Here is a 12,828-nt window from a genome sequence, read left to right as displayed (position 1 = left end):
AATCCAAATTGTCCTTAGTGTTAAGCATTGTGGGGCTGCATGTCCATAAGTGATGATGCTCCGAGCCACGGCTGGGGCAGCTGATCATAATTTGCATAGTGATCTGAATGACTTTTCACAGGATATTCTGTATTCACAGGAAATGCCTAGTTTGGGTTGAAATGTTTGGGCATGAACATGTTATAATAATAATCACAATATGCAAAACAAGCACAAAATAGTGAGTGCAGGTTCAGTCCAAACATAAAGTCATTTTAGTCACAGTGTGAGAAGAAATGTTGTTAACATTTCTGCATTTGTCTGTGTGGTTTATTTAATGTCTTATATTGGCTGTTTGATGTCCAAGTTTTAAATGTCCATTCATACACTCGTAATATACACATCACATGTTGTCCATTCTTCATAGCTGAAAGAAGCCATAACTAGAGCCCCACCAAACCACGTAGGAGACCCTCTGATGAAGAAGACCCTTGGACCTGTACACATGGTAAATACTGACAGTCACTCATAGCGTACTCAATGAAGAAATGTAATGTAATTGAGGAAAACTGAATAAATGAATGACTGTTGAATAAATTGTCTTTTCTTTTTTCCAATTTTACCAGGAAAAAATTGAAGCTATAAACCAAGCACTTGTAAATGAGTATGAAGTGAGAAGAAAAATGTTGCTGAAACGTCTTGATGTGACAGTGCAGTCCTTTGGTTGGTCTGACAGAGCAAAGGTATGTGCAAACTTTGAATCTCCCTAAATCCAACAAGGTCACAATGCACTGACTAAGCATTTTAAACAGTAGTCTTTGTACACTTTGGCTTTGCTTTAGTGAGAATTAGGCCTCTCTGTCCACATGGGTGTGTTGTTTGGCCTGCTGAGGAGACATAGGGCTTAAGGAAGAGGAGTCCGTTTAATAAGGAATGGACAAATGGAAAGGTCCAAACATATACAGTGCAATCACGCAGAGAAATTATAAAATTTCTGTGTAACATGTGTGGACGGGGGCAAGGACAGCTGATGACTCAAAGATATAATTTTCCAGTATTTATTCTCTCCTGCAGAAGACAATATGGCACATTAATTGCCTTTTGGACACCTATTTCTTCAGCTCTGCTCCCTCAGCAATACGAAATGGCACTGTCAAACTCTGTTTTCTCCGTCAAGCCCAAATACATCTATTTGACATCACATTATATACGTATCATTATCTAAGAGCTAATAAAATCTACTGGAAAACAAATCCAATTAGAGCAAAAAAAAATGTCCTCAAAACCATGAAAAACTACATTCAAGAGGAAAAACACTGACACCTGGTAGGAAAAGTATGAAATTGCATGTGAAGTGGACACTTAACAGAGATGGTAAAAATTAGGGAGTTATGTCCTTGGTATAGGCTAGCCTAGGCCTACCACCGCATTTTTATATTTTTGTGTTATGATGACGTTATTTTAATATTTTGCATCAAACGCAAAAGTGAGTGTCTCCGGCTTGTCAGCACAGCGGCGTCAGTACCGACACAGCTCCGCAGCCAGAGATGTGTTGCTCCTCCTCACTTCAAGTCGCTGTCATTAACTTTTAACCTGCAAAGGCGGCAGTGCCACAACATTGTAGGAATTTATGCCCTTGTGAACTTTTCAATAGTTACACATTAAATCAATATTTATTTGCAATTACTCTATTGAACGACCCCGAAGCATGAGCAAACGGGCTGTGTCACTTTGGATCAAAGAGATGTGCCCTGTCACTGTCAGTGCAGGGCTGACAGGGCACCTTCCGCTGAGAAGAGAGAAGAGAGGAGAGGAGATGGATTGTAGGTCTGTTTGTAAATGGGGCTTCTCTGACAGTCATGTATTTCCCCAAAAAACATCTCATAATGCACGGTAGAGTGCCGTTTTTTTGTTGTTTTTTTTCCAAAATTGCCTTGATATCCAGCAAATTGCCTGGCAACCCTCCAATCGGCAATATTCAATTTGATCGCTAATCGTCCCAGGCCTAGATAGTATGGCACATTAATTGCCCTCTGAACACCACTCCTGTACCTTTGCTACTAAACATACAGAACAACACCATTTGACACCAGAAAGTGGATGTTACAAACTGCAATGCCGTGTTGATCACATGACTATAGGCAGCTTGTTGTAGTATGAGTGGCACTGTACTGGTACTGTGAGCGGCAGACAGAAGAATCTACGGAAACCCAGGAGGTACAGAGGAAGCTGCAGCAAGTATATGTCCACAGGAAAAATTATAGATAACAGTAAATAAAAATAACTTAGCTCTTCATACATCTTCTGATTCTCATACTTGGACACGTCATCAGTGTTGCAACAGACACCCTCCTCCAGGCGACCCGACAGAGGTTGATCAAGGCTTGGCCTGTGTCCAAGTGGCATGCTGTACTACTGACCCCACTGGTCACCCCTTTTCAGCCAAAGCCATCTAGATGCCTTCTCTACTGCCTCCACGTTGTTGATTGCTCTTCTCCTTCTTTGGCCCATAATGCCCAGGGTTCCATAGGCCTTGCTGAGGGATTGACTTGCAAACCCCCAAATGCCCACCTCCACTGGCATGCAGGTGGTCCTCCACCTGTTTCTGCGGCAGTCCTCTACCAACTCCTGGTACTTCGCTCTCTTGCTCTCTTGTGCCTCCTCCATCCTCTCTTCCCAGTGCACAGTCAGTTCCAGTAGGAGGAGCTGTCTTGTGGCCTCTGAGACCAAGGTGATGTCTGGTCTCAACGAGGTCTGGGTGATGTGAGATGGGATTTTCAGCTGCCTCTCAAGGTCAACTGTTATCACCCAGTCTCGTGCCATGGAAAGCTGACCAGCAGAGCAGGTCCTGGGTCTGCTCTTCGACTGTTCTCCTTCCTTGACAAACTCAATCTTCCTGGCTGTAGTGTGGTTGTATCTGCTGTTGCTGATCCCCTTGCTGATTGCCTCAGCGAATGGACTTGAGGACCTGATCGTGTCTCCAACGATAGTGCCCCTCGCTCAGTGCCCTGGAGCAGCTACTCAGGATGTGCTCGAGGGTCCCTTTCTTGGAACAAAGCGGGCATGCTGGTGTCTCTACTTTGCCCCATCTGTACAGGTTAGATGGGCTGTGGAGGACATTGTAGACCCCCTGGATCAAGAACTTGATCCTCTGGGGGTTCCACTTCCAGATGTCCTGCCAGGTGACATTCCGCTCCATTCCCACTTCAGCCAAGCACCCTGTTGTCACATCGCCACTGCCCTTGTCACTTGTTCTTCCTCTACTGAAGAGCGCACCTCCTCCTGAAGCTTCCGCTTTTCCTTCCGGCTGGCAGTGTCGTATCGGGTTTATTTCGAACTCCCAAGCCTGGCTCTGCCCTGTGCCACATTCCCAAGGAGGGTCTTGTGCTCCAGCCGAGCTTCTGCCTGCTGGACTGCCTCCCCTGCCCTCAATTTCCTGAGCTTGTTGGTGTTTCCATACAGCCCGATGCTGCTCAGGCTGCATGGCAAGCCCAGCCATCTGCGCAGATAGCTGCTTACCTTGCGCTCAAAACATATATATATATATATATATATATATATATATATATATATACACAGTACAGGCCAAAAGTTTGGACACACCTTCTCATTCAATACGTTTTCTTTATTTTCATGACTATTTACATTGTAGATTCTCACTGAAGGCATCAAAACTATGAATGAACACATGTGGAGTTATGTACTTAACAAAAAAAGGTGAAATAACTGAAAACATGTTTTATATTCTAGTTTCTTCAAAATAGCCACCCTGTGCTCTGATTACTGCTTTGCACACTCTTGGCATTCTCTCGATGAGCTTCAAGAGGTAGTCACCTGAAATGGTTTCCACTTCACAGGTGTGCCTTATCAGGGTTAATTAGTGGAATTTCTTGCTTTATCAATGGGGTTGGGACCATCAGTTGTGTTGTGCAGAAGTCAGGTTAATACACAGCCGACAGCCCTATTGGACAACTGTTAAAATTCATATTATGGCAAGAACCAATCAGCTAACTAAAGAAAAACGAGTGGCCATCATTACTTTAAGAAATGAAGCTCAGTCAGTCCGGAAAATTGCAAAAACTTTAAATGTGTCCCCAAGTGGAGTCGCAAAAACCATCAAGCGCTACAACGAAACTGGCACACATGAGGACCGACCCAGGAAAGGAAGACCAAGAGTCACCTCTGCTTCTGAGGATAAGTTCATCCGAGTCACCAGCCTCAGAAATCGCAAGTTAACAGCAGCTCAGATCAGAGACCAGATGAATGCCACACAGAGTTCTAGCAGCAGACCCATCTCTAGAACAACTGTTAAGAGGAGACTGTGCGAATCAGGCCTTCATGGTCAAATAGCTGCTAGGAAACCACTGCTAAGGAGAGGCAACAAGCAGAAGAGATTTGTTTGGGCCAAGAAACACAAGGAATGGACATTAGACCAGTGGAAATCTGTGCTTTGGTCTGATGAGTCCAAATTTGAGATCTTTGGTTCCAACCGCCGTGTCTTTGTGAGACGCAGAAAAGGTGAACGGATGGATTCCACATGCCTGGTTCCCACTGTGAAGCATGGAGGAGGAGGTGTGATGGTGTGGGGGTGTTTTGCTGGTGACACTGTTGGGGATTTATTCAAAATTGAAGGCACACTGAACCAGCATGGCTACCACAGCATCCTGCAGCGACATGCCATCCCATCCGGTTTGCGTTTAGTTGGACCATCATTTATTTTTCAACAGGACAATGACCCCAAACACACCTCCAGGCTGTGTAAGGGCTATTTGACCAAGAAGGAGAGTGATGGAGTGCTGCGGCAGATGACCTGGCCTCCACAGTCACCGGACCTGAACCCAATCCAGATGGTTTGGGGTGAGCTGGACCGCAGAGTGAAGGCAAAGGGGCCAACAAGTGCTAAACACCTCTGGGAACTCCTTCAAGACTGTTGGAAAACCATTTCAGGTGACTACCTCTTGAAGCTCATGGAGAGAATGCCAAGAGTGTGCAAAGCAGTAATCAGAGCAAAGGGTGGCTATTTTGAAGAAACTAGAATATAAAACATGTTTTCAGTTATTTCAATTTTTTTTGTTAAGTACATAACTCCACATGTGTTCATTCATAGTTTTGATGCCTTCAGTGAGAATCTACAATGTAAATAGTCATGAAAATAAAGAAAACGCATTGAATGAGAAGGTGTGTCCAAACTTTTGGCCTGTACTGTGTACATATATATATATATATATATATATGTGTGTGTGTGTGTGTGTGTGTGTGTGTGCGCGTATATATATATATATATATATATATATATATATATATATATATATATATATATATATATATATATATATATATATATATATATATATATATATATATATATATATGATGGCCAGGTGACGACAGGGACCTGTCACGGTCTGGAACTGTCAGGTGTTTGCATTTCTGCTTCAAATTTCAAAGGTTAATGGATAACTAGAATAGTTGCAGATTATTTTCTATCGATCACTGATTGTAGCAGCTCTGCACTGGACCATATTCTGACTTGAGTGCAGCCACACCAACTCTTCTGACTGCTTTCTAGTCATTAACACCACCTGATGCTCCTCTCGGGCCTCTCAGTATCTGAAAATTTTTTTTTTGTTTAAATACATGTGTCAAGCATGATGTGAAAAATCTAGTAGCAGTGCTTCTACATGCCTGTAATGGAAACATCTCTCAGTTTTGTTTTTTTTTAACTGGTGTTGTGGGTTGGCCTGATTTTCTGTAAAAAGAATGAATAAATAAATGAATGTTCTATTTTTGTGCCATACAATGAAAATGGTTTACCCCAAATGGATTACATGACACAATAATATGACAGAAGTAACTGCATATCATTATTAACATTCATGCTCCAAGGAAAACAAATCATTTCTGCAAACCAAACACTGTCCATATGTCTTATTACAGACACATTCTGAGAAGTTGGCCAAAGTTTACCAGCCACTACGCTCTGCTCTTGGCATCCAAAGTAAAATCTCTGTTGCCCACCTCCTCGCTGCTCGACAAGACTTCTCCAAGATCCTACGGACAAGCAGTGGCAAGATAAGAGAAAAGACTGCCTGTGCCATTAATAAGGTAGGCTAAACACAGTGTAGTCACAACAATTTCTTGCCGTGTCAAAGGTTATTCATACACTGATTTGTATGCCTCTGCGCTGGTGATGCCCATGGCCAAAGGCATTATGTTTTTAGGTTGTTTATCTATCCATCCCATTCTTGCAGTATCTCAAGGATGCCTTGACAAAATGTCTTCAAATTTGGAACAAACAGCCACTTGGACACATTGATTATCCATGTAGATTTTGGTGGTCAGAGGTCAAGGTCACTGTGACAATACGTTGACAGAACATTAGAGAAATTTGATTTATTGTGTTAGTCCAATTAAAATTGGACTTTTAAAATACATTTAAACACGTTAGACCGACTGAAATCGTACTAAATGGAATTTCTCAAAGTTGGCCTAACACCCAGATAATGTGATTGGGAGTTGAATTACTCCTGCATGTGTACAGTCAAGTGGACCCAAACTGGCCTAGGTGTGCTGCACATGCTCCACACTTTCCGCTCCGGGCTTTTACCCAGAAGTCGAATAGCATTAAATGAGTAACAGAAGAAGCCAGTAACAACATGGTGAAATCTACATCCAGAGCAGTGCAGTTTTGGATGGATGAAATGTACAGAGCTGTTACATTGTCCACCATGGTACCAGTTTGCGGCTAGCTAACCATAGCTGACTTGTTTGCTGATCTGTGATGAAATAGGTCAACAGAAAAAAGGGACATACTTTAGTCATTGATCGATTCTCCTCCTGTGCTTGTATACTGGGACAAGGATATTAAATGGCCAAGTCGAGATATAACCATAGCTCCAATTAACTGTGCATGGAAACATACTGACTGTTTTTACAGACATGGATTTAAACTTTAAATGCAACTTGACTGGTTTGTGGAGGCATACGACTGTGAGGTAGTACTGCACGATTTAATAAAAATGTGCGATTGCGATTATGGTGGACAATATCGCGATTTGCAATTGGAATTAAAATATAAGAAATAAATGGTATCATGAGTCTTCTTGCATGATTCAGTGTTTCCCCTACATAGGGGAGCACTGACCTGACATACAGTAGTTATTGTTATGGACAGTGTGTAAATGACCATAAACAGAGTGCTGTTACGCACAGTCAAACACGACTCTCGCACAACAGCACAGCACGACACTGTACACACAGCGGAGCAGAGCCTGTGTTGCGTTCAAGCGTTGTCACGTAAATGACAAATTCCAGCATGTGAGTAGGCCATAGCACAACACAGCAGCATGTCAAGTGGGCCGAGACCGAGCAAAATTTTGCTCAATTTTTCATTTGTTACTATATAGTGTGTTATGGAGTCTGTGATTTCCCTGTGTCTCTTTGAGGTGTAGTCGTATGGCGTAACACTTACAAATGTATGCATAATTGTGCTTTGTTGTTGTTTTATGAGGCTCTGGTGGTTTTCAGTTTGTCTTTGTTTTTAACGTTACTTGGCTTGGCTTTCTCTCGCATGCATTCTTCGTACTTTTCTCTGTGCTGTCTCAAGTGCTGATATAGACTGGTCGTGTTGCTGTAGGATGTGGCGACTTTAACTTTGTAAGTTTTACACAGCACGTCTTTCTGTTAAACATCGTTGTACCTGAATCCAAAGTGTCACCATATAATAGACGTTGCGTTTTTTTCGCTACCAACTCAGCCTGTTTTTGGTCGTGCTCATGCTCTTCTTCAGCGTCTATGTTGGTCGCTGCTGCACGCCGGGTGATCACCTGACCATACGTGCTGCACATACCAGGATAGCTTGTGGGCGTGATGTCAACACCCTCCACACACTACAGCAGAGGTAGTCATGTTCACAGGCACACACGTTAACATTCATTTACATTAAATCGCAAATCGCAGCCTTTTATGCAGTTATGTAATCGCACAGCCTGACATCTCGATTGCAACTGCGATTAGATTAATCGTGCAGCACTACTGTGAGGCAGTAATTCCAGTTTTATTTTTAATCCTGTTTCTCAGTTTTTTAGTGATGTGCAAAGGTCCATGTTTTCTTGACTGTTCAGTGTGTCTTTTAAACAAATGGCGTTAGCCGCAGCATGACCGGAGGGAAGCACAGCCAGTTAGCCTCCGCTAGCTTCCCAACTAGCCCTGGCTCTCTGTTTGGATCCAACCGGAGCACCGAGCCCTGGTTTGTTATTCAGGTTAATGTGGGAAGAAGCAGCGGGTTTATCGGGCAGCTGAGTGAAGCTGGGTGAAGTGGAGGCTGCAGAGGAAACACCGGGATGGGTTAATGTCTGGAGCTTGAGTTACTAGCGGCTTGGTCCCAGCAATGGGTAAGTCGTTACGGCTGTGTTAAGTGAGCCCGGCAGCCCAGCTAACATTTTCAATTAGCATTGTAAAATGTAGCCTTGCGGGCAGCCTGGCAAGCCAGGCTCACGGGCTGCCTGCTAGGCTAAAACATCGCTCTCACTCACGGAGAAGAGGAGGAATGTTAGTGTTAGTTGCCGGTGTTAGCACTAGCCAAGTCGGCTGCCACCGGCTACTGAAGTAACTTACAGCTATGGAGCTCTTCTACCAGCTCCTCTAGTCACTGAGCCTCAGCAAATATATTACATTTATTACAGGTACCATCATCATTGAAGTAGGCAGGGGAATAGGTAAACACAGCAGAGACCGAGACATCGCTAACTGCTAGACGAGGCGAGTGGGGAAGGGGGGATGGGGGGTGGAGAGCAGAAGTAGAGGGAGGAGTGGCTCATGACACACTCTGTTTTGGTCTACAGGCAGTGCACAACAGCAAACCTAGCGGTGAAACGATTTCACTTTTTGCCCCTTTACACAATATGTCTGGAGTTATTCAGTATTTTTCTTAATGTCCAACAATGTCATGAAAAGACCAAAACAAACAACGCGTTAGTCTGTCTCTCCATGCGTTACGACTCCCCTACCCTGTCTGTGGCTTTCAGACCCAAGCAGTAGTGTATAGCTTAAGCTTAAAACTGAAAAAGATGGTGCCTTCCTTTGGGACTGTTATCAGCAACATGCATACATTTGGTGCTTTAAAAATGTTTAAATATATTTTTAGCCAAATTATAACGTGTTGTTTATTTAGTCAGACAAGTATGTGGTTTTATATAGTAGAGAAGGTTTAGAGTGTAGTTTGTTACTTCTTAGAACTAAGCACTCCTTCAGCAGTCCAATAAAGGAAGCCTTGGATGACTGAAGAGCCAGCATCCGGTGAATTGAAGTGTTATGGTTTATGGCCCTTTTCTTAAAACATGTTCTGTCAAACTAACAGAAAGTGAAGCTCATACAAACAGCAGGCTTCCTTTTGAACCGTTGTGTTTTAACATGTGTCCCTTTTTCAGGTTCTAATGGGCCGAGTGCCAGACAGGGGAGGCCGACCCTGTGAGATTGAGCCTCCTCCCCCAGAGATGCCCTCCTGGCAGAAGCGTCAGGATGCTCCGCAAGGAGGAGGACACTATGGGCATGGAGGCGGAGGCAGAGGGGGCTACGATCACTACAGCCAAGGTGGTCGGGGAGGATATGAGAGAGGAAGTGGAGGTGGACATGGAGACAGGGGAGGTAGAGGAGGAGGCGGCGGCAGAGGGGGAAAGGTGCAGGGTGGCTGGGGAGATGGAAGTGGAGGAGGGAGAGGCGGTTACAACCAGGGCCACTATCAAGATGCAGGAGGGAGAGGTGGCTATGGAGGAGGTAACAATCAAGGAGGCTTCCAGGACCCTGGCTACCATGGAGGAGGAGGAGGAGGAGGAGGTGGTTACCATGACAGTTATCACCAAGATGGAGGCTGGCATTCTGAGAGAGGTGGGGGTCGAGGAGGTCGTGGGGGCAGGGGAAGAGGAGGCAGAGGAGGAGGCGGACAAGGGGGAGGCTGGGGAGGGAGAGGGGGCCAGAATTTCAACCAAGGAGGACCGTTTGAACAGTTCTTCCAACATGGCGGGCAGCACTACAACCAAGCGGGCTTTAATCAAGGCAGACACTACACTAGTTGAAGACATAGTGAGGTGCATCGCAGCAGAGTCCACTCAAAGATCCACTCCTTCTCATGTGTGAACAGATTTTAAATGCCTTATCATCATCACATTTAGACTTTTTAGCATGGTTAAAGTAGACACACAGATACCATATACACTCAGTATTACAAAGGACAGGTCTAATGTAATCCTTTGCTTTTTCATACTGGTTTGTTAATGTTTTCTCTGCCTCCTCAAGTATTCAAGCCAACAGCTGTGCTTTAAATGCTTAGTGGATTAGTTGGGCTCTGCTGTTTTGACCTCATTTGACATTTAATTAGCCTCATATTGGAAATGTTTTTGAAAGACAGGAAAGGGAACTAAGATTTCAGTGTGTATCTGACATTAGAGGCTCACTCTTGAAATACTTAATTGGGCAACTACTTGAAAACAGCTTTATCTTTCCAGTCTTCATTTTGTTTCCGTAGAGCTGACTGGAACCTCCTTTGTTACATATTTAAAATGTCATCTTATACTGCTCATGGAAGATTATCTGCATACACATATGGATGTTGGAAGGTTTGCATGGGTGTGTGTGAATGAGCAATAAAATCTAAATGAGAACATTACCACGTTTTCATTCAGTGGTCTGATTAAGTCACGGAACTGTAAAAACTCAGGAAAAGGCTAAGTTGCACCTTTCTAGATAGCTCATTTAATTTTTTTCCAAAAGATAAAGGAGCCTGGGTAGGTTAAAAAAAAAATCTAAATAACACAACTGACAATAATTCACAAACAAGGTATATATACCAATCAGCCACAACAATAAAACCACTCACAGGTGAAGTAAATAATATTGATCATCATGTTACAATGCTCTGCTGGGAAACCTTTGGTTCTGGCATTCATGTGGATGCTGAGGAATGGGCAGAAGAACATGACAAAAGGCCCGTTTCCACTGAAGAAGTTCTTGGTACTATTTGCGGGGCAGGAACTACAGCAGGAATGTCCTCTCGCTTGGCCCTCTCAACCGCCGTGTCTCCACTGAGAGAGCGGAGTAGGAGGAAGGTTCCTGTAAAGTTACCGGGCTCTGGATGTGATGTAATCATTGCGCGACCATTTTGACTGGGGCGACGTAGTGGCGTAGGGACACTGTTAGCCAATAGCGGTGTCTGTAATAACTCACTAAACTCACAAAGTGGCCCGTGAAAAAAATATTTTTTCCTGCGGGTGTCTTACTTGCAACATGATTGAGCTAACTGGAGTAGTTTCATGTCGTTTCTGACAACGGGAGGCTTTTAACAGATGACGTCCTGATGTTAGCTTTGCTGCTGCTGTTAGCTGTCCCTGCCAGCTGCAGCCACTGATGATTTCCAGACATCGTGATTTCCCAAAACTGAATAAATACCACACATAGCAACACAAAACTGCTTTGCTAGCTCAATCATGTTGTAACTAAGATATCTGCCGGAAAAAATATGTTTTTCACGGACCGTTTATTGAGTTTGTTTACATGGCGGTGGAAGCTATGAACAAGCTAACCCTCGGTTGCTGAGTTTTAAAAATGCCAGCTATTTTGTTGCTTTCTGTTGACGTCACATCCCTCCTTGAGTATATCTAATCAGCACCAAGTAATCCCCAAGCCCCAGCCAGGACTCTCTCGGGGCCGCAGTACCTACTCCGAGGCAGGGACTTGTTTAGCCCCTGTAAAAGTTCCGGAACTCTGTCCTTCAGGGGTGGTTTCTGCGGTGGAGACACACACCAACGGCCCTGGCCCCGTAAATTTACCTCTTAGTTCCTGCGGTGGAAACGGGCCTAAAGAGGCCATGGCGTTGACCTGGCCTGTACCTTCCCCAAATCCCAATCTGATCAAGCATTTGTGGGACGTGCCAGTACGCCACCTCAGACCCATAAGACTAAAGGATCCACCGCCAATGCCCTGGTGCTAGACACCACAGGACACCCCCAGAAGTCCTGTGTCCATGCCTTGACAAATCAGAGCCAAGTCCAATCCAGGTCCGATCCATGTAGGCCCCACTGTTGATCAGGGGTACCTCTGGGGTGCCTGCACGTCCCACAGATGCTGGATCAGATTGGAATCTGGGGTATTTAGAGGCCAAGTCGATGTCTTGAGCTCTTTGTCGCATTCCTCAGGCCATTCCTGAGCTGTTTATGCACTGTGACATACAAATTTCTTTCCTCTGCAGCAGGGGACAGGTTTCATTTGAGAAGTGTCCTGATTATTACGTATGTGGGTGAACCTGGGCTCCACTGCCTTCTTGCAGTTTTCATCAAGGGCCTTTTGGCAGGCAGACATGATCCCAGTCAACCAGATTGCCCGCCACGTTGGGAATGCAAACTTCTACACCATCTTGTCTTTCTCACTTTCTTAATCACTGATAGGGCTGCTCGATTATGGACAAAATCATAATCATGATTATTTTGTTCAAAATTGAAATCACGATAATGCAAACGATTATGCGGTGCACATGATGACTTATACTGTTTACACGACGGCATGTCATTTCTGTCTCTACATGGTCGTGTCTTTACAATTCTCCTCTGCTCTCTGTATCACGCAAGGCAGAGTTCGGGCGCACGTGCACACACGCACGTGCACACACGCACGCGCACACGCGCGCCACCATGTGCGCAGTTTCCGAAGTAGACAAAAGATCTCCAGTCCGTGACCAAAAATCGTTTACCCTCGATTTCATTAATTTTGAAATTGTTCGACCTCAAAATCGTAATTTGCGATCACCAGACGATTAATTGCACTGCCTTAATCACTGACAAAGTTGACATCAGTGCCATT

General features: G+C 44.3%; 1 protein-coding gene across 1 annotated transcript in view; it reads left to right on the top strand.

Annotated features, from left to right (window-relative positions):
* Positions 1–10,642, top strand: part of fam98a (family with sequence similarity 98 member A) — a 30,789-nt gene extending 20,147 nt beyond the window's left edge. Inside the window, exons 5-8 of the mRNA XM_033612571.2 lie at positions 407–487; positions 606–722; positions 5,917–6,084; positions 9,408–10,642. Coding sequence (XP_033468462.1) covers positions 407–487; positions 606–722; positions 5,917–6,084; positions 9,408–10,052 — 1,011 coding nt within the window. The 3' untranslated portion in view covers positions 10,053–10,642. The remainder of the gene's footprint in view (positions 1–406; positions 488–605; positions 723–5,916; positions 6,085–9,407) is intronic.
* Positions 10,643–12,828: the final 2,186 nt, after the last annotated feature.

The sequence above is a fragment of the Epinephelus lanceolatus genome, chromosome 17 (genome assembly GCF_041903045.1).
Source record: "Epinephelus lanceolatus isolate andai-2023 chromosome 17, ASM4190304v1, whole genome shotgun sequence".
Classification (NCBI taxonomy): Eukaryota; Metazoa; Chordata; class Actinopteri; order Perciformes; family Serranidae; genus Epinephelus; species Epinephelus lanceolatus.
The sequence above is the reverse complement of the archived record's forward strand: the minus strand, read 5'-3'. Positions and strand labels throughout refer to the sequence as shown.